At 37.7% G+C, this 21,993-nt stretch overlaps 1 protein-coding gene across 3 annotated transcripts in view; it reads left to right on the plus strand.

Annotated features, from left to right (window-relative positions):
* GALK2 (galactokinase 2) overlaps positions 1–21,993 on the plus strand; it is a 148,855-nt gene that overhangs the window by 8,466 nt on the left and 118,396 nt on the right. The window contains exons 1-2 of one of the 3 annotated variants that reach the window (XM_040492655.1): positions 805–1,002; positions 17,131–17,219. In XM_040492655.1, the coding sequence (XP_040348589.1) occupies positions 950–1,002; positions 17,131–17,219 (142 nt within the window). In that variant the 5' untranslated portion in view covers positions 805–949. Of the gene's footprint in view, positions 1–804; positions 1,003–17,130; positions 17,220–21,993 lie in introns of those variants that run through there. The other 2 variants (XM_040492653.1, XM_040492654.1) reach the window with 2 other exon arrangements.

Here is a 21,993-nt window from a genome sequence, read left to right on the forward strand (position 1 = left end):
GATTTCTCTAGGTAACTGAAAAAATGAAGGGTTGAACCAGATGCAAAGGCTCTTGCAGTTTAAAAGACATGTATTTTCTTTCTTTTTTAAAAAGTTTTTTTTTTTTTTTGAGAGAGAGAGAGAGAACCCATGCAAGTGGGGGGAGGGGCAGAGAGAGAGAGAGGGAGAGAGAGAATCCCAAGCAGGCTCTGCAATGAAAGCACAGAGGACCCGGGCTCCATTTCACCCACGGTGAGATACTGATCTGAGCCCAAAGTCAAGAGCCAGACGCTTAGCCTACTGAGCCACCCAGGCACCCCAAAAGACATGCATTTTCTTCTTTTCACTATTGTGTTCTGGGAAGTTCCACTGATGCCTCCATTCTTATTGCCTCAATAAGCAAAAGTGTTTAAATCAAATGCTGCATCAATTTTATACCGCCCGATTTTGAAATAATCCACACAAAAGGTGAACAATTAGTGTTGTTAACACATTAACAATTAGTGTTAACTGAACAATTTAGTGTTATTTAGGGGTGTAGCTGCTGGTCATGAAAGAAAAAACCCTTAAAAAGAAGAAGAAAAAAAAAAGGAACGGAAAAAGCAACCTGGGGCAATAGGTTATGATTGTATTCTCAGACTTAAGCCCCAGGGCGCAGAAAATAAACCTCCTTAGCTTCTTCCTAAGCGCTGGGCACAGGGGCCCCCGCGAGTCCCGGGTCCCCCGGAGCTGAGCAGCACGGCGGCTGTACCTGACAGCTGCTGCGCGGGCACCAAGCCCTGGAGCCCAGGGAGGAGGAGCCGTAGGCGGGGCCGACTGGAAGCGGCCACCTCAGCAGAGCTGCAGGATTTCCGCAGGGTGAGGGCTGCTGTCGCCCGGAAGAAAAGACGCCTGCAGCAGATGTCTCGTGATTACCTCGGGAGCTCGGTTTCGCCAGTTGACACTGGAAGAAAGAAGGATCTAGCGAAATATGGCTACGGAGGGCCCTGCCACGCGTCGAGTCCGAGTGGCAGAACATCCCAGGTGGGGGAGAGGAGATGACGCGTTTTGGGATCGCCCGGGTAGGCGAGGTGCAGACAGTGTCCAGGACTTCTGGCTCTTCGCTGGGGGCTTCTTTTGCTCCCGGGAGTGGACAGAATCCCTGGGATTTTCTGAGGCCGCGCGGCTGGGCTTGAGAGAAAGACCACGCCGCAAACACTTTCCACCCTGATTCCTACCAAGGGTTGAACGTTTTTCTTCATCCATGCAGATCCTTCTTTTCTCTTTCTTGCTGAAGGTGGTACACCCTTTGTGCTGGGCTTTAGCAGACGTGCCCAAATTAACTTTGAACCCCTTCTTTCTTTTTCTTGCCTGCCGGCGGATAGTGCTTTTTAAAGTCTCCTTTCTAAAATACTCATTGAAAACAAACATGCAAAAAGCCCCAAACCAAACCCTCCAAACAGCCCTCCCATACCTTGGTTTCTGCATCCTTTTAAATAAACCATAAAATCTATGAATTGTCACTTAAGGACTTAATCTGCCGCCACTACCTAGCTACAGCATAACTTTGCTTAATGATACCTAATGGAGGATCGTTTCATTTGAGGGCATCTTGCAGATACTTTGTAGAAATACTTACTACTTCCGACCTAGGCCAGAAATCTCAGAGTGAAGTCTCTAACCTGCTACATATTAGCCTGTAGGCTTTTCTAAGTTTGGTTTCTGTCTCCCTTTGCTATTTATAATTTTTACGTTTTTCCCTGTTAACTTTTTTCTCTGATGTTAAGTCCTTTAAGCTCTCCCTACTTCCTGGTTTCTCACTGTCCTGTGACAGTTGATAATATTGTAACTTCCTAAAACTTGTAGATGCTTTTTTCACCCTTAAGAAAGCAAACATTGGGTCTTTAGTTAGCTAAAAGAAACATAATTTTTGGTTATGGAGACCAGCAGGGCTTTAGACTACGTATGTCTCTGGCCTTGCGAGGTACTATTGCCCTTACATACTTGAATGAATTAGGACATGTTGTGAAATAAGATTCATAAGGAATTTGTCATATGGAAACAATCTTGACCCTTGTCAAGTTTAGTTTTTTACATAAAACATATCCATGTATAAATTTCTTCTGTGTTTCCATTTGATATGATTTAATCATAATGCTTGATACTTCTTCCATAATTACCCTGTGGGGTAAGGGGAATGGTGGTAACATGCGCTTCACTAAAAGTGAAGAATTGTTTCCTAGGTTTCCTTAGAGTTGTTTCTTGCCTTTTTATGACTTCCATAATACTCATTCATGCAACAGGTATATATTAATGTTTATCATTCTGTGCAAGCTGCTGAAGAGATCATAGTAACAGATAATTGTGCTCTGCCATTTTCTTTTCACTTGTGCATGAAATACAGTTATAAGCTTCAAGCAGTGTTTCAGCCACTTACTCATTTTAGCAGGATGAGTTCAGTTAAATCTAGATAGTATATCTATAAACCTGCCTAACTGGTCATATATTGCAATATGCTAAAGGGGGAAAAAATGCATAAGGCCCCCAAGGCCAGACTGTCTTCTTGGGAATTCCTGCTGTTTCTTTAGAATGACTCTTCAGTTTCACAGGGCACATGACCATCTGAGTAAAGGCACTAGTCAACCACATTAAACACTTCAGGAATCTTAATTTCTTTTTTATTCTTTTTATATAAATATCAAATAGAAATAGAAGCTCTTTTTTTCTACCTTCTAATCTTGCATGTTCCCTATACCGTAAGACTGCTTCACATTCTAGCTTTGCATTTTTAGCAGTGTGTGTCTTCTCTTTTTCTTCTTTTTAGAATTAATTTTTGGTTTCTTGGATTATTATTCTTTTTTTGTAACAGCTTTGGTATATATTGATATATAATTCACATACCATACAGTTCACCTATTTAAAGTTTATAATTAAATGGTTTCTAGTATATTCACAGGATTGTACAGCCCTTTCCATAATCAAAGTTAGAATGTTTTCATCATCCCCCAAAGAACTGTGTATCCTTTAAACTATCACCCCCAGCTCCCTGCCCTAAGCAACCACTAATATAATTTCTGTCTCTATAGATTTGCTTATTCTGGACATCTCAAATAAGTGGAATCATGTAATATGTGGGGTTTTGTGAACTGGCTTCTTTCACTTAACATAATGTTTTCAAGGTTCATCCATGTTGTAACATGTTATCAGTATGTTAATCCTTTTTATGATTGAATAGTATTCCATTGTATGATGCACCACATTTTGTTTATTCATCGGTTGATGGACATTTCAGTTGTTTGTACTTTTTGGCTCCATGAATAATGATGCTGCATGAATGCATTCTTAATATGAAAGATTTGTATTATTTAAAAATATGTTCATTAAAGCTTGGGGCACCTGGGTGGCTCAGTCAGCTGAGCATCCAGAGTCATGGGATTGAGCCCCCCATCGGGCTCTGCTCTGAGTGCGGGTTCTCTCTCTTTCTCTCTCCCTCTGCCCACCTCTCTCGGGTATATATATATATATATATATATATATATATATATTCATTAAAGCTTGAAAATCCTACAGTTCCTTTCTTCAATATAGTCTCTGATTCCTATCCTGTGCTGCCAATTCTTACTCCCTTCTTAGAAGTTATCCATTTGGTTTATATTCTTGTAATATCATTTTATCCTTATAGTATCACTGTATCTTTATATCATTATTACCATTTTTTACAAAAATGGTAACATTATATCTCATGATCTGTGAGTTTGAGCCCTGTGTCAGGCTATGTGCTGAGAGCTCGTTGCCTGGAGCCTGTTTCAGATTCTGTGTCTCCCTCTCTTTCTGTTTTTGCACCCCCACTTGCACTCTGTCTCTCTCTGTCTCTCAAAAATAAAGATTAAAAATTTTAAAAAAAAGTGGTATCATTATATTCATAAAAGTGAAATCATATTTGTTTTTCCTGTTACTTTTCTCCACTTAACAATATTTCTCAGAGATCTTGGCATATCAGTCCATACAGACTTATTTCATTGTTTTTACAGCTGAGAAGATTTCATGCTATGAATACCATTATTTATTTAACCACTCAACTATTAGAATGTACATTAAAGTTTCAAATTTTTCACTCTTATAAACAATGCTGCAGTAAACATCTTTGAACATTTTTGTGGATACTTCTTGAAGCTCATTTATGGAAATGGAATCAGGGTCAAAGTTAATAAATATTTAAAATTTTGATAATTCCTGCCAAATGGCCCTGCAAAAAAGAGATGCTATTAGATTATCTATTTCTTGTTGGTTTTAAGGAACTCTTTATGTATGTGAGGATTTTTTTTAATGAATGTATGTAGTTTTGGATATAAACCATTTGTTGTTTTGTATGTAATATATATATTGTTCCCAGTCTAGCACTCTTCCTTTATCTTGATGATGTCTTTTGTTGTGTAGACGTTTTGTACTTTATGTATTCTAGTACAGTGTTGAATGATAGCACTTTTGTCCTGATTCTGATTTCAGAGGGGAAGCTTCTAATATTTTGTCATCAAATAAAATGTTTACTATTTCTGGTAAATAGCCTTTATTAAATTTAGGACATTTTTTTCTTTTCTAACATGTCCATGGCCTTTTTTCTTATTTTAAATTTTATTTAAAAATTATTAGTAATGATTATTGAATCTTTTTTTTTTTTTTGCATATTTTTGAGAGGATCATGGAATTATAGTTTTTCCCGTTTATGCTGTTAGAATAGTGTATTTCATCAATAGATTTCCTGGTGCTATCTTTATATTCCTGGAAAAAACTCCTGTTTGGTTACAAATATTATAAAATAATGTGTGTTGGATTAACATTACCAATATTTTATTTACTTTTTCTCTGTTTCCACAAGTGATAGTAGCCTATATTTTGCTTTTGGGGGCTGTTTTGGCAAGTGGGTTATTCTGGCCTCCTAAAATGAGATGGGAAGGCTTTCCACAGCTTCTACGGTTAGAACCATTTATAAAAACAAAGAATTGTCTTTCTTTTAAGGTCTGGCTGAACCAACTCATAACATTTTCTGGGCCTTGTTAAGGGGATTGTTTCTGACTAGTTTTTCTGTTTCTCTTCTGTCAATTTTTAGAAATTTGTACTAAGAAGAAAAAAATCACCCCTTTGTCTAGATTAAAATTTTTTTTTTAATTTTTTTTTTCAATGTTTATTTATTTTTGGGACAGAGACAGAGCATGAACGGGGGAGGGGCAGAGAGAGAGGGAGACACAGAATCGGAAACAGGCTCCAGGCTCTGAGCCATCAGCCCAGAGCCCGACGCGGGGCTCGAACTCCCGGGCCGCGAGATCGTGACCTGGCTGAAGTCCGATGCTTAACCGACTGCGCCACCCAGGCGCCCCTAGATTAAAATTTTTTAAAGTCTCTTTTGAATCTATAGTTGTCTCTTATTTCTCATATTGATTTTATTAAAAAAATTTTTTTTTTTAATTTTTTTTTAATTTATTTTTGAGACAGAGAGACAGAGCATGAGCAGGGGAGGGGCAGAGAGAGAGGGAGACACAGAATCTGAAGCAGGCTCCGGGCTCTGAGTTGTTGGCACAGAGCCTGACGCGGGGCTCGAACTCACGAGCTGCGAGATCATGACCTGAGCTGAAGTCAGACGCCCAACCGACTGAGCCACTCAGGTGCCCCATATTGATTTTATATAGTGAGACTCAAAACTTTTTTATACATTATTGTTTTTATCACAGAACCAGTTTGTAATTTTTTTTTACCATGTCTGCTATTTTCCCCCTAGTTCAGTAAATTCTACGTTTATCTTTTAAGTCATTTCTTTTCATTTCTGTATTGCTAGTTTCTTGTGCTATATGCATACTTCATTTATTCTCATTATTTCTTATTTTCTTATATTCACTGAAGGCCAGTACCATTATGGTTGCATCTTACAAGTTTTGGTATATAAATCCCTAATTTTTGTTATATTCTAAATAATTGTAAACTTGGTTTTAATATCTACTTTCCCTCAGCTTTATCTTGCTCACTAATTTGTTCGTCAGCTCTTCATTCTACTATTCAGCTCATCTACAATTTAAAACAATTTTTCCTTCTTTATGTTTTTATTTTTTATTTGAGAGAGACAGAGAGAGAAAGAGCGTGTACATGCACACAAGCTGGGGAGGGGCAGAGAGAGACAGAGACAGAAGGTCTGAAGCGAGCTCTGTGCTGATAGCAGAGAGCCCAACGCTGGGCTCGAACTCACCAACCATGAAATCGTGGCCTGAGCCAAAGTCAGAGGCTTAACCCACTGTGTCACCCAGGCACTCCACCATCTACTATTTTTATTGTCACCGTCATGATTTTATTTTCCAAGATCTCTAATATAATTATTGTTTCATTTTTACATTTGAATTTCTGATTGGGAGGAATTTATTGTGGTGGAAGGATTGAAGTAGGATTAACCACTCCCCCTTTAATAACAATTATCTATACTTTGAAATGTCATTTTTAATGTTTATTAAATTTTCAAAATAACAGTTATAATAATAACTAATAATTATTTCATGCTTCTAAAACCCTCAAAACAAACCTTTGCTGTGAGTTCTGTTATTCTCAGTTTGTATTTGAGGAAAGTGAGGCATAGAGCTCACATAAATTACCATTATAAGGGAGGAAAGACTTTTTCTCTACCCTTTTAGGTTTAGTAGCTTGGGCCCTGAGGGTTAAACTGACAAGAGATAGATTAACAGGAGAAAAGGTTTATTTCACACACACAGGGGGCTTCACAGAAAAGAAGTGAAATCCTGGGGCAGCTGGTGGCTCATCTGTCAAGCATCCAACTCTTAATCTCAGTTTAGGTCATGATCTCATGATTCATGAATTTGAGCCCCAATTTAGTGTGGAGTCGGCTTGGGATCCTCTCTTTCCCTCTCTCTCTACTCCTGCTCTGCTGGTGCTCTCTCTCTCTCTCAAAATAAATAAACTTAAGAAAAAAAGTGAAATCCTAAGAAGTTGTTGGTTCTAGGAGCTTATATACCATTTTAACAAAGGATGATAGATTGAGAGAAGTGACTAGACAAAGGAAAGCGGTTTGGGCTTTTAGGGGTGGTGAGTTGTGGGACTATCTGGGGGAAACCTTACTAAGGTAAGGGTTATTATAGTAAGTTTTGTTCATGTACACCCCAGTCAGTGAGGTCTTCAGTAATGAGTCCTCTCTCAGTGTGGGAGAGGGGAGGAGAGACAACCTCACAGAGGCAAGGGAGAAATTATGCCCTGCTTTTAAGCAGATGGAGGGAGGGTAGGAGCACCTCTAATGTCTGCTGTTTCTTGATTGCCTTCAGTTCAAAGTAATCCTATGTCAAATGGCATATTTTGGAGTGGCATTATTCTGATCCCCTTCACCATAAGGATACATATTAACCAATTATTCTTAAATTAGCTGTAAAAATTAATATTTTTTGTAATGCCACGACTAGGCATCCTGATATTGAAGAGAAAACAGAAGCACAGACAGGATAGGAGACTTGCCTAAGGTCACAATGGCAAACTAAAGATACATGTCTCCTGAAAAAGAAAAATTTTTTTAAAGCTTATTTTAAGTAGGTACCACACCCAATGTGGGGCTTGAATTCATGACCCTAAGATCAGGAGTCACACACTCTACTGACTGAGCCAGTCAGGCACCCCATTTCTCTCCTGAAATTTTAATTCTTTCATCTCTGCATATGGTCTAGCCTTAATGGTCATCCTAGTGTCCTCTGAGAATCAATCCATAGAGTAAAATCCACTTCATTTACTGCAGTCATATTTTTTTCTCAAGTTCTGTTACTAAAACTGCTGTTAAAACAAACAAACAAACAAACAAACAAACAAGGATTTTAAGTCAAAAGCCTTCAGAGCACCAGATTCAGCAATTTGTGTGGTAATGTTTTGGCCAATTCTGCCTTTAACAGTGTAATCTTTGTAGGAGCTGTTATTTTCACATTGAAAATGTTCATTGTACTCTTCCGTGGGCCAGGGGTGGGCAATACTTTAAGTGACTACATTTTAAGAGATGGAGTCTCGCTGGTGACTAACCCAGAGCGGAAAATACAGCTACTTCCCCAATTACAGCCATACTCCTTCATTATTAGAGGATTAAGTATGAAGCTTGGAAAAACACTGTAGACTTCAGTTCTTTCTATTCTTAGATACACTTTTCTTGTTTCCTTCTATAGCCTCCATACATTTGAATTTCAAAGGGAGGAATGTTGAATGGTAAGCCTCCAGTGCTGAGCATTTACAAGAAGGCATGGACAGGCTGCCTTCCTGAGGTAGTCTGGGAAAATGACACATGTGGTACCTCAAAATTATTTTATTAAAACACATTTTAGGAGTCTTGTTCTAATTCCGCTGTTAGTACTCCACCTTGTTTGTGTTCAGCAGAACTTGAAGTTTGTCTGCATATGATTTTCACAAGCGAAACAACTTGAACCTCTGTTGAGGCTAGTGTAGTTATGGAAGCAAGAAAGCTAGGACTTATCATATGCTTCTCCCTATTCCTCACTTTTTCCCTCTTATTTTTAAAAAAATTTTTTAAATGTTTTATTTATTCTTGAGAGAGAGAGACAGAGACAGAGACTGAGTGTGAGTAGGGGAGGGGCAGGGAGAGAGGGAGACACTGAATCGGAAGCAGGCTCCAGGCTCTGAGCTGTCAGCACAGAGCCCAACGTGGGGCTCGAACCCACAAGCTGTGAGATCATGACCTGAGCCAAAGTCAGATGCTTTACTGACTGAGCCACCCAGGCGCCCCCTCACTTTCTCCCACTTCTAATTGGTCACCAATTCCTATGGATTTGACTTTCTTAATATCACCTTAATTTAATTTTCACCCTTCTCTGTCCCCATCAGCCCTTCCTCTTAGTTTACTACAAATGGCCGCCTGTTGGATTTCTTTGTTTTTGCTTTGCCTTCCTATAACCCATCTCTCAAATACTTGAAAACGTGAGTTTTTCAAGTGTGAAATTGATTAATATCACTCCATCCTTAAATGTGTATTCACATCCATTGTCTATGGGTTAAAAGCCAGGTTCCTCAATATGGTATACCAAGCCTTTTAAGATCTGGGGCTTGATTACCACCAGCCTCTTCCTCTGATGTATTAAAAACCCTAAATATAATTTGCTGAATGCAGCATGCTGGGCCTTTTCATTTACCTAGAATGCATCACCCCATCCCATTTGTTTAACATCATCTTTTAAAATTCATTTTAACTATTATCTCTTTGAGGAGGCTTCTCGAATTTATGCTCTCCCTTCTAGGTTTATTTTACCATCCACATTCCCCCATAGTAGGGAGAAATATCTTTTCTCTGTGCTCCCAAAGGACTGTATTTGTCTGGCTTATCATTCTATTGTCTCTCTGTATTGTACTTTTTAGCTTAACTGTCTTTTCTGCCAGATTTTTATAATCCCTAGAGAGCTATTATTAATTTTCTTTCTAAGTAGAGTGCTTAGTAAAGCATCAGTAAATGCTTCTTTTGTTTAAAAAAAACTTCTTATTTTGAAATAATTTCACACTTCCATAAAAGTCAAAATATAGTATAAAAATTACTGTCTATTCTTATCCCAGATTCCTCAAATGGTAGCATTTTACCATATTTGCATTATCAGTTTTTCTGTTACATTTTTTTCCTGAGTAGTTTGAGATTAAGTTGAAGACATGATGGATGCCTCTTTGATATTAAAATTTTGAGTGTGTTTCCTAGAAACAAGGATGTTTTCCAACATAACCAGAATACAATGATCAAAATCAGGAAATTAATACTGATACAGCATTATCTAATTGACAGGCCTCAAAGTACCACCAATTATCCCACTAATGTCCTTTATAGAAAAAGACCTTTTTTTTTTTTCTTGGTCAGAATCCAATCTAGGACACATGTTGCATTTAGTTGTTGTCTTTTAAATCTTAAAAAAAAAAATTTTTGTTTAATGTTTATTAATTTTTGAGAGAAAGAGTGTGTGTGTGAGCAGGGGAGGGGCAGAGAGAGAGGGAAACACAGAATCCGAAGCAGGCTCCAAGCTTTGAGCTGTCAGCACAGAGCCCAATGCGGGGCTTGAACTCACCAACTGCAAGATCATGACCTGAGCCGAAATCAGAAGCTTAACTGATTGAGCCACCCAGGCACCCCTAAATCTTTTTTTTTTTTTTTTTTTTATTGTGGTACAGTTGCTGTGTCTTTTGTATTTCATGATTGGTTATTTTATAGAATATCTCTCAATTTGGGTTGTAGGAAAAATTGTAAAAAACTTTGAAAAAGACCAGAAGATTACTGGGTACATCCCAAGAGAACCAGAAGTTGCCCGAAATACCCTTCTAGGTTATCTGATTTCTGAGTGGCTGGGAGCCTTTTGTTATATTCAAGCTTGTTTACAGGTCTGTAGGTCATAGAAAACTGAGAGTAATGCAAATGAATCTCGTCCATAGAGAATGCAAACTGTGCCTGGTGGAGTGCAATTCACTGTACCTCCTAGCTATTAACCAGTTTTGCCGGTTTGCATCTGTTTGTAAATTCATTTCAGCATTCCTTAGTTGACTGTACATGAGTGGTACTTTGGATTCTACTTCAACTGGTATAATATCATACTGGTTCTGTCATTAATGAGAGAAGTAAAATATTTAACATTTTCATTTAAAATCTGTGTAAGAGTCATGATTATACTGAGTTTACCTAATACTTACAATTAGATTCACTTCATCCATTTTTGGTAGGAATACTTAAAAAATTAATTTTGTTTTCTTAGTACATCATTATCAGGAGACACATGAGGCCTATTTGTCCCATTATCAATGCTGTTCATTTGGATCACTTGGTTAAGGAGACACCTGCCTGATTTTTCCACTGCAAAGTTACTATCCTTTTCTTCCATAATTACTAAGGATATTTTGGTGAAATACTATAAGAATATGTTAATATTCTGTTCTTATCAAACTTTCACTTACTGGTTTTAGCATCCATTGATGACCCTTGCCAGTATCAATTATTACTATCATGGTCACCAAATGGTGATTTTCTAGTGTTTAATTTTTTTTTTTTAACATTTATTATTTGGCATTCTAGTGCAATGAATTGTTTCCCTTTTCTTCCATTTATTTATGTCAGTGTGGACTCATTGGTTTCTATTTTATTCTGTGGGTTATAACATGTTACCCTTATTGCTATTTTGATGCTCAAAATTTTCAAGATTTGGGCAGTGGGAATTTCCTTATGTGAGCTCTTGTGACTTGACATGTCACTATCATTGTTTAAGCACTTCCCAACTTTCTGGCACAGCAAGATGTTTCAGGTTTCTACGGTACTTTTTCTGCCCTGGTGCTGGAATAATTTCTTTAATGAGCTCTGGTTTCTTTTGAAACCAAGATCTGAACACTGGGAATGCTCATTGCTACTGGGTTGTTAATGATTCTAGGCCATCTCAGCATATCATTTGCTCTTTTCTTTTCTTTTTCCTTTAATGTTTATTTGTTTTTGAAAGAAAGGGGGTGGAGCAGGGGAGGGGCAGAGAGAGCAAAACAGAAGATCTGAAGTAGGCTCTGTGCTGACAGCAGAGAGCCTGACGCGGGGCTTGAACTCACGAACTACTGGATCATGACCTGAGCTGAAGTCAGACGCTTAACCAACTGAGCCACTAAGGCCCCCCTCACTTGCTTTTTTCTTATAACAAATTATTCTAGAAGTCACTTGATAAAAATTTCTGGAAACTGCTTCTAGAAAAGTTTCTAGAAAACTGTTCTTTTCTTATAATTTCATAGTACTTCATTTTGTAAATAGGCCATACTTTATTCAAAACTCTTTTATAAAAGAATATTTAGGTTTCCAGTATTTTGCAATTATAACCAATTCTTTAATAAATAATCTCATGCATATGTTTTTTCATACTGTTGGGGGTAATCCTTCAGGGTAAATTCTTAGACATAGGGTTTCTGAGTAGAAATGAATGCCAATATAGTTTTATTAGGTACTGTCTAGTTTTCTTCTGCTTAATATTATTTCCCCATTGTCATTTCTTATTTTGCGTATTTGTGTTTTATCAGCCGTTAGCTAGTGGTTTGTCTATTTTGTAAAAGTTTTTTTAAAAAAAGTAAGGATTTTAATTTAATTAGGTCTACTGTTTTTGTATTCCCTGAATAATTGCTTTCTACTTTTTTCTTTCTTGTCTCCTTTCTTGTGATATCTTTGTGTTCATTTTGTTCTTATTTTTCTAGCTTATTGAGCTGAGAATTTAGTTCACTTATTATCATTCTTTCATTTGTATTGACAAAAGTGTTAGGGCTATAGGCTTTCTTGATTGCTTTAAATGTATCCCATAGATTTTGATATATAGTGCCATTATTATTATTAGAAATTCTATACTTTCTGTTCATTTCCTCCTTCTCTGAAGCGTTTTTTTTAATTCATTTTGAACTGTTTTCTTAGTTCATTTCCTCTTTCACCCAAGAGTTAAAAGGCACTTTATTTTTTTTTTTAATTTTTTTTTTTTAACGTTTATTTATTTTTGAGACAGAGAGAGACAGAGCATGAACGGGGGAGGGGCAGAGAGAGGGAGGCACAGAATCAGAAGCAGGCTCCAGGCTCTGAGCCATCAGCCCAGAGCCCGACGCGGGGCTCGAACTCGCGGACCGCGAGATCGTGACCTGAGCTGAAGTCGGATGCTTAACCGACTGAGCCACCCAGGCGCCCCAGAAGGCACTTTAAACATTAGTAGGTTGGAGGACCTTTCTGTGGTTTGATCTTAATAATTTTTAGTTTTACTGTATTGAGTTTAGAGTGTTATTTTTAGTATTTTTACTTCATGGAATTTACTGATATGTTCATGATCTTATATGTGATCAATATTTGTGAATATTCCATGTGTTCTTAAGTTACATTCCCCATCATCAGAGTATAATGTTAAATATATGTACACATCCATAATCTACTTTATCAATTTTGTTGTTTGGGTCTTTCTTTTCTTCCTTTTGTCCACCTGATCTGTTTTGTTTTTTTTTTAAGTTTATTTTGAAAGAGAGGGAGAGGGCCAGAGAGAGGAAGAGAGAGAGAATCTCAAGCAGGCTCTGCACTGCCACTGTGGAGCCTGAGAGGGGGTTCGAACCCACGAGATCATGACCTGAGCCAAAACCAAGAGTTGGGTGCTTAACTGACTGAGCCACCCAGGTGCCCCTGGTATTTTTTTAAGATTTTATTTATTTACTTTGAGAGAGAGAGAGAGAGAGAGAGACTGAGAGAGAACACGTGCCTGTGGGGAGGGGCAGAGAGAGAGTGGGAAAGAGAGAATTCCAAGCAGGCTCCATGCTGTCAGTGCAGAGTCTGATGCAGGGCTCACACTCACGAACCCACAAGATCATAACCTGAGCCAAAGAGTTGGATGGCTTAGCTGACTGAGCCACCCATACGCTCCAACCTGATCTGTGTTTATACTGAGGAAGGTATCTTATAGTCTCTTATTGTTGGTGTATTTCTATCTATATTTTTCTTACATTGTCTATAGTTTTTGCCTTACAAAAGTGATTGCAGTTTCCTTTGAGGGCATTTCTTAAACAGTTACCTTCATTTTGAATTGAAGCTCTTAGCATTAAGAATTTTCCTTATATGTTCTTTGGCTTACATTCTGTGATGTCTGATATCAGGATTACTACCTCTGTTTTCTTATTGTGTCTATTTGCCTGGAATAACTTTGCCTGTTCCTCAATATTTGGTCTTTCTGAATGACTTTGTTTTAGTGCTGTCTGTATACAACATATAGTTTGGTCCTGTTTTTGGAGCTAATTACAAGTCTTTTTGTTTTAATAGGTGAGGTAGGCCCATTCACATTTATTGATGTAACTAACATGCTTGATTTTTAACTCGTTTTATTTTATAATTATGTATTATAATATAGTTTCTTTTTATTTAAAAAAAATTTTTTTAACATTTATTCATTTTTGAGAGTGAGAGAGATAGAGCATGAGTGGGGGAGGGGCAGAGAGAGAGGGAGACACAGAATCCAAAGCAGGCTCCAGGCTCTGAGCTGTCAGCACAGGGCCCGATGTAGGGCTTGAACTCACGGACTGCGAGATCATGACCTAAGCTGAAGTTGGACGCTTAACTGACTGAGCCACCCAGGCGCCCCTATTTATAATATAGTTTCTGAATAGTTTCTGTGTTTCCTTATTTATCAATTTATATTTATCTGTCTGCTTTCTTTGCCCCTATATTTTTTGAAATTTCTTTGGTGTTTAGGAAGATTTATATTCTTGTTCTATTGGTTGTCTTTATACTTATGTATCTTTTTTAATGCTCTGAGAAAGCAGAGGACTTTTCTTATTTAGCCTTTGACTATTTTCTATGTCCATTTTCTTTCATTGAAAAATATGAACGTTTTAAATAATTCTATCTAGAATTTGACAGACACCTAACCTAAGTTTTTTCAACCCTCTCTATAAAATGGAAGATGCAGGGCAGAGAGTACCAGGGTTTAGCAGCATCATTAAGATCACCCCAGTGCTCCAATAGTGCTTCCAGTCCCGATATCAGCTAAAGAGACTAAATATTTAATTACCTACCATCTCTCATTGCTTTTAGTGGGTTCTTATTCACATGCTCTAGAATAGAAACAGTAAGGAACCCAAGAATCTAGCATTTCTTAAACAAATCATGCCAGCCCGAAGCTAGACCCTTTCCACACTCCCTTATTTAATCTCCTAAATAATTCTGTGGCATACATATTTATACTCCATATAAAGGAAATGAGCTTAAGGAATTTCATCATGTGGTAAAGAAGGGTTTTGAACCTAGGTCCACCTGACTGCACAGGCCATGGTGTCTCTAAGAAATTGTTTTAAGTTTATATATTTTGAGAGAGAGTGAGAGAGGGAGAGTGGGGCAGGGAGAGGGAGAGACAGAATCCCAAGCAGGCTCCATGCCATTAGCACAGAGCCTGGCATGGGGCTCGAACTCACTGTGAGATCATGACCAGAGCTGAGATCAAGATCAGCTTAAACAGCTGAACTACCCAGGAGCCCCTAAGAATTTTTTTTTTAGTGGTTTAATAATATCCTTGCATATACCTGTATGATAACATTAAAAAAATGTTGCTTTATCATGGTTACTGATATCTTTTAACTTTTACCTGTTGCCTATATAGCAATCAATGAGTTTATTTTATTTTTATTTTTTCTTCTCCCATACCTCCCATTTTTAAATGGGTGGACTTTTTTCTTTCCTGTGGTTTTAGATTAATCTTAGTTTTGTTGACTCTCCTCTTTTCTTTTCCACTGAGTTTCTAGTGGTCAGAGTGGTTCTCTTTCTTTCTTTCTTTCTTTCTTTCTTTCTTATAGGTAACTTGAAGTTTGTGGATTCTCTGTTTCTAGTTATAATAAAGATAAGGTTTTATATTGTTTGCTTGTTCTTGTGCTAAATCGTTTTGGAGGATATATGAGGCAACTCAGATTTAGTCAGACACCATTATCCATACCTACCTGGGAATCCAGTAAATGTGTCTTGAATGATGTGCTACTGATATCCCTGTTAATTGTTATTGTTATTGTTTCCCTGCCCACATCTTCTATTGTCATCCACAGCCTTGGCTGAGGGAGTAGATCCAAGTAATTGTATTTGTAACTAAGACAACTGACCTATTTATATCAGTAAACTCACCCTCTTGTTGAAAAATAGACCAGGATGGATACGGGACCTAAACTGCCAACCAGATTATCTTTTTTGAGAATTTGAATTAATGGACACAGAGACTTAATCAGATAGTTTAGGACATTGGAGCTGTTAAATCTTATAGAGTTGAGGCCACAGTGTCATGAAACTGAAGGTATGGAGGAATAGAAACTAAGAGGCTCACAGAGGCAACTGAAATGTGAACAGCATGGAACAGAGTAGTGATGGTGTCTTGGAGGGATGATAGAATGAGATGTGAAAAGAGAACCAAAGACACTAATATAAACAGTTTCTGATGGCTATCCAATTCCAAGGAGGCCATCTTGAATACCTTCCATATCTTTCTATCATTATAATAGATTTCCTTTTTCCTTGATCTGTCCTTGGTGTGATTTTCTGTTTCTTACAACTAATTAATCTTTAAGATCAGTTAATTAATGGGTGTCTTGAATATGATAGGCTTTAACAGATATTTATTGTCCTGGTGTTATTATTCAGATACACTATGATGTGGAACTATAACCAGTGGACGGGTATTCATAGAAGTGCATTGAGATGACTTAATATAAAATTAAGTCTATTTTAAGAATTTTGGATCTAGAAGAGGCCTGTAAGGAATATCTAGTTCTAATTTCAAAGAAGAGAGGCCAAGGGAAAAGGATTTGCCCCACTGAAATTAGAACTGTGGTCTCCTGATATCCAGTCTAGTTTTCATTTGACTACTTGTACTGGGTTGAATAGTGCCCCCCAACCCTCATTCCTGTCCACCTAGAACCTCTGAATATGACCTTATTTGTGCTAGCATCTTTATATACTTCTGTAATCAAGTTAAGATGAGGTCATAGTGAATTAAGGTGGGCTCTAATCTAATAAGACTGGTGTCCTTGTAAGAACGAAAAGCTGAGATACAGATAGAGACATATAGGGAGAATTCTATGTGGTGACAGAGGCAGTTTGGAGTGATGCAGCTGTATCCACAGAATGTCAAGGATCAATGGCTACCACCAGAAACTAGAAAGAGGGAAGGACGGCTTCATTCACCTGTACAGGTTTTTTTTCAGAGGTGCATGGCCCTGCAAACACTCTGATTTTATACTTCTAGCTTCCAGAATAGTGAGGCAATAAATTTCTATTATTTTAAGCCAATCAGTTTGTAATATTTTATTATGGTAGCTCTAGGAAATTGAAATACTTTCCCATACTACTTCTTTTAAGATAAAGAGATTTTTCTCTGAATATCATTGAGAATTGTACAGAAAGTTATATTCTTTACAACTGAAGTTAACCGTTTTTCCTGTTGAGTATATCCATTTTTTTTTCTTTGCTTTTCTATATGCTTAGCTATACTCTTGTGTCACTGAGGGAGTCACTGTATTGTCTTATCCTAGGATTTTCAAAGAAGTATGTCGGTAAAAAATTTTGCTTTTCTTTTTAGGAATAATTAATTTGTGTGTGTTATGGGTTTTTCTATTATATAGATATTCTGAAATATTCTACTCTTGTTCACTCAGATTGATGAAGCTAAAGGAAATGTTTAACTCTAAGTTTGGATCCATTCCCAAGTTTTATGTTCGCGCACCAGGAAGAGTCAACATAATAGGTATTTCAAAATTTCTTTCTCTTAATTGTTTCTTCCTTTGGTAAGATCTAAATTGCCGTTAATACATTTTTTGCATTAATTTTTCCCAAGAAAACTGAAAAAATGGAATGTTTCCTATGTATCTTAGTACAGCAAGTAAAGCTTTTGCATCTGGAAATTGCATCTTTTCCAATCCATGTTGTTAGTGTTAACTTTGTCCATTTATTTTGAAAATTTGTTGAAATTTTGTTGTTAATATTATTTTCGTGAGAGATGAAAAGATTTTTCTGTGCCGCAGGATAAATTTTTAAATTTTGGTTAACAATTTTCATGATTTTACATTTACTCATTGGGTTAGAAGAATACTGAGAAGCCTTTTTAAAAGGGTGGGGTAACTTCAGGCTCTGTGTTGACAGCTCAGAGCCTGGAGCCTGCTTCAGATTCTGTCTCTCCTCTCTCTCTCTCTCTCTCTCTCTCTCTCTCTCTCCCCCTCCCCCACTCATGCTCTCTCTCTCTCTCTCTCTCTCTCTCTCCCTCTCTCTGTCAAAAATAAATAAACATAAAAATTTTTTTAAAGGGTGGTGACCTGAAGAATGAGTAGGTTCTATCAAGAGAAAACAGGATGAGGAACTGAGAAAAAAACAGGAGTCAAAGGAGGATTAAAAAGAGAACTTCCTATAATGGAAAATGTAAACATACAAAAAACTCCCATGTATCCAACAATTATTATTATATTTTAAAAAATGTTTATTTACTTGAGAGAGAGAGCACAAACGGGGGAGGGACAGAGAGAAAGTGGGAGACACAGAATCCAAAGCAGCTCCACACTGTCAGCGCAGAGCCTGATGGGGGACTTGAACTCACAAACCGTGAGATTATGACCTGAGCTGAAGTCAGACACTTAACTGACTGAGTGACCCAGTTGCCCCCAACAATTATGTATATCAACTCAGGTGATCTTATTTTATTTTGAAGCAAATGATGGAGGATTTTTTTAAAAAAAGGGATGTTTGAGTATGGTTAAATGAGGGAGGGAGGAGGAATAGAGTAAAGCCAGTGGGGAGAGAGAGATTATAGATAACTGAGAAGGGAGGGATTGATGGAGCAGATTTCCTGAGAAGGCAAGAGGGGCATCAGAAGAGGGCTACTTTGATTCTTTTAACAGAAGACATGCAGGTTGATGTAGATAAATGTATAACTTAGGTAGAGAGGTTGAGGGAGTTCTTGTGGAGGTTAGATGAAGGAGGTGGGGTTTAAGTAGAAGGGACATTTGAAATAACCTTGTGAAAGGTGGGAGAGGGAGATGACTGGAGGAACAAAAGGTTTTCTGGGTAGCATTGAAATCTGGCTAGAGCTGGAGACTGTAGAATTGGAAAAGTACCAACCTGCAGAGTTGTTCTTTCTTCTCCCCCTGAGCTAGTCCAAGGTGCCAATGTTTGATCTAAGGTTGTTTTGAATTGAGGTTGCAAGAGAATGACAATGGCAGCAGGAAGTTGGTGATACTAATAGGAGAGCAGGTGAAGTTATGAATCCTGGAATCTATGCTGGGTAGAAAAAGGAAGAAAGGCAGGAGGGAGCTTATAAGGTAGAGAGGGCAAAAAGCAGTCTGACAAACAAGTTAGTGGGAGGAACAGTAAGAGAAATGGCAGGATGGGAAGTGTTAGTAAAGAATATGCTATTTGAAACTAAAATTTCATAAGTGAAAAATTTCCAGGTGATAAGGTCTATAGTCATTACTGGATTTGTCAAGGTGCTAGATGGCCAAAGCAGAGAGGAGGTCAAGTTCTCTGGAGGTCAAGAGATTAGGCAGCTGGGGCTTTGGACTAGGTTGTTTACCAGGATTGGGATGGAGAGGGGCTGGAAGGAGATAGCTAAGGTATTCAGGGAGGAGCAGTGTGTCTAAGAGAGAGATGAAAGGAGAGGAGAGAATGTGGCATGAGCCTTTCAAGAACTGGAGGATGGGAAAAAGGCCTGGTAATAGCAGAGTGGAGGAGGACCTCAGCAACTCTTCAGTGTTGCAGGAGGCCTGCAAAGAAGCAGTTTTCTCGGAGGAGAGCCATTTTATCTAGTTGTGGGGGTGAGGGTACCAAACTAAGAATTTCCCTGACGAATAATTCTTACTCTAGTAAATTTAGTGACTATCTTCTGATTTAAAAAAAGGGGGAGGATTATGTTCCCATATAGTTAATTTACTTAGTCCTTGGGATGAAATGAATTTCTGTAGTTATTAAAGCATTACTATACTTACCATTAAAATATTCAAAATGTAATCATCTTGTTCTCCTCACCTGCGAGCAGTTCCTGCTCCCTTCCTGCCCGTCACAGGGATGTGGGGTAGGGTGGAGTAGGGAGTGGGGATATTCCATCAGTTTTGACAGGGGCAGGAATCTGTCATTTCCAGAAGGCTGTCATCCACACTGTGGCTTTTACAAAAAACCTGGTGCCTCCCTCGAGTTCTGCTTATTTAAATATGCGTTTTCTATTTGTGAACCACTGTTTTATATTATTGTCTTCTTTGAAGGAAGTTGGTGAGAAAGGCAGCTTTGAAAACCACTTCTCCATGTGAAACTATCAATCCATAAAAAAAACCTTTATCATTTCATTTTAAAGGCTACATCAATATGGAAAAGATTTGCTACCTTGTATATTAATAATAAGTATTAAAAAATGCAGTTGTGCAGTTGAATTGTCTTCCATTCATTTTGTGTTTCTTAGTTGGTTAGTGTTTGCCATAGGAACAGTCAGATATGAAAACCTGTCTTGGGGAAATATAAATGAGCTTGCTTATTTTGCTTATTTCTTTCTTGAATTGTTATTTTGTATTTCAATCTCATGAATAACAACCTTGAGTTTAAATAGCAATCTGGAGAAAATATTATGGTGTAATAGGAAATAAAATTCCTACAGATGATTCATAGAGGAATTAGAATGCATAGAATAGTTTGTTTCCTATATTTTCTTATTATATATAAAATAGTGCAGATTAAAAATTCTTTTTCTTTTTTTAATTTAATTTTTTTATTTTTTAAAATTTACATCCAAATTAGTTAGCATATAGTGAAACAATGATTTCAGGAGTAGATTTCTTAGTGCCCCTTACCCGTTTAGCCCATCCCCCCTCCCCTCCCTGGTTACCCCTCCGGTAACCCTCAGTTTGTTTTCCACATTTATGAGTCCTTCTGTTTTGTCTCCCTCACTGTTGTTTTTTTTTTGTTTGTTTTACTTTATTTTTTTATTTTTAAAATTTACATCGAAATTAGTTAGCATATAGTGAAGCAATGATTTCAGGAGTAGATTCCTTAATGCCCCTTACCCATTTAGCCCATCCCCCCCTCCCACAACCCCTCCAGCAACCCTCAGTTTGTTCTCCATATTTATGAGTCTCTTTTGTTTTGTCCCCCTCCCTGTTTTTATATTATTTTTGTTTCCCTTCCCTTATGTTCATCTGTTTTGTCTCTTAAAGTCCTCATATGAGTGAAGTCATATGATTTTTGTCTTTCTCTGACTAATTTCACTTAGCATAATACCCTCCAGTTCCATCCACAGAGTTGCAAATGGCAAGATTTCATTCTTTTTGATTGCTGAGTAATACTCCATTGTAGATATATACCACATCTTCTTTATCCATTCCTCCACCGATGGACATTTGGGCTCTTTCCATACTTTGGCTACTGTTGATAGTGCTGCTATAAACATGGGGGTGCATGTGTCCCTTTGAAACAGCACACCTGTATCCCTTGGATAAACACCTAGTAGTGCAATTGCTGGGTTGTAGGTAGTTCTATTTTTAGTTTTTTGAGGAACCTCCATACTGTTTTCCAGAGTGGCTGCACCAGCTTGCATTCCCACCAACAATGCAAAAGAAATCCTCTTTCTCCACATCCTTGCCAACGTCTGTTGTTGCCTGAGTTGTTAATGATTGCCATTCTGACAGGTGTAAAGTGGTATCTCATTGTGGTTTTGATTTGTATTTCCCTGATGATGAGTGACGTTGAGCATTTTTTCGTGTGTCAGTTGGCCATCTGGATGTCTTCTTTGGAGAAGTGTCTATTCATGTCTTTTGCCCATTTCTTCACTGGATGATTTGTTTTCTGGGTGTTGAGTTTGATAAGTTCTTGATAGATTTTGGATACTAACCCCTTATCTGATATGTCATTTGCAAATATCTTCTCCCATTCTGTCAGTTGCCTTTTAGTTTTGCTGACTCTTGCTTCTTTTTTTTTTATCCTAGCTATGTCTAGCACATTCAGTACAACTTAACAATGCCAGTCTAATTTGTTAGGCATTTATTTAGGCTAAAAATATAAATAAAGCAAAGTCCTCAACTTTAGTGAGTACATTGGCTAACAAGGAGGAGAGTGAGATTCACATAATGTTAATACAAGGCAGGGTGTGTTAAAGGCTTCAGCCGTTCATATTTTATTTTATTTTATTTTTTATTTTATTATTTTTTTAAATTTATATATGAAATTTATTGTCAAATTGGTTTCCATACCACACCCAGTGCTCATCCCAAAAGGTGCCCTCCTCAATACCCATCACCCACCCTCTCCTCCCTCCCACCCCCCATCAACCCTCAGTTTGCTCTCAGTTCTCAACAGTCTCTTATGCTTTGGCTCTCTCCCACTCTAACCTCTTTTTTTGTTTTTTTCCTTCCCCTCCCCCATGGGTTCCTGTTAAGTTTCTCAGGATCCACATAAGCGTGAAACCATATGGTATCTGTCTTTCTCTGTATGGCTTATTTCACTTAGCATCACACTCTCCAGTTCCATCCACGTTGCTACAAAAGGCCATA

Source organism: Herpailurus yagouaroundi, unplaced genomic scaffold, assembly GCF_014898765.1.
Source record: "Herpailurus yagouaroundi ecotype Mexico unplaced genomic scaffold, PumYag 184, whole genome shotgun sequence".
Taxonomy (NCBI): domain Eukaryota; kingdom Metazoa; phylum Chordata; class Mammalia; order Carnivora; family Felidae; genus Herpailurus; species Herpailurus yagouaroundi.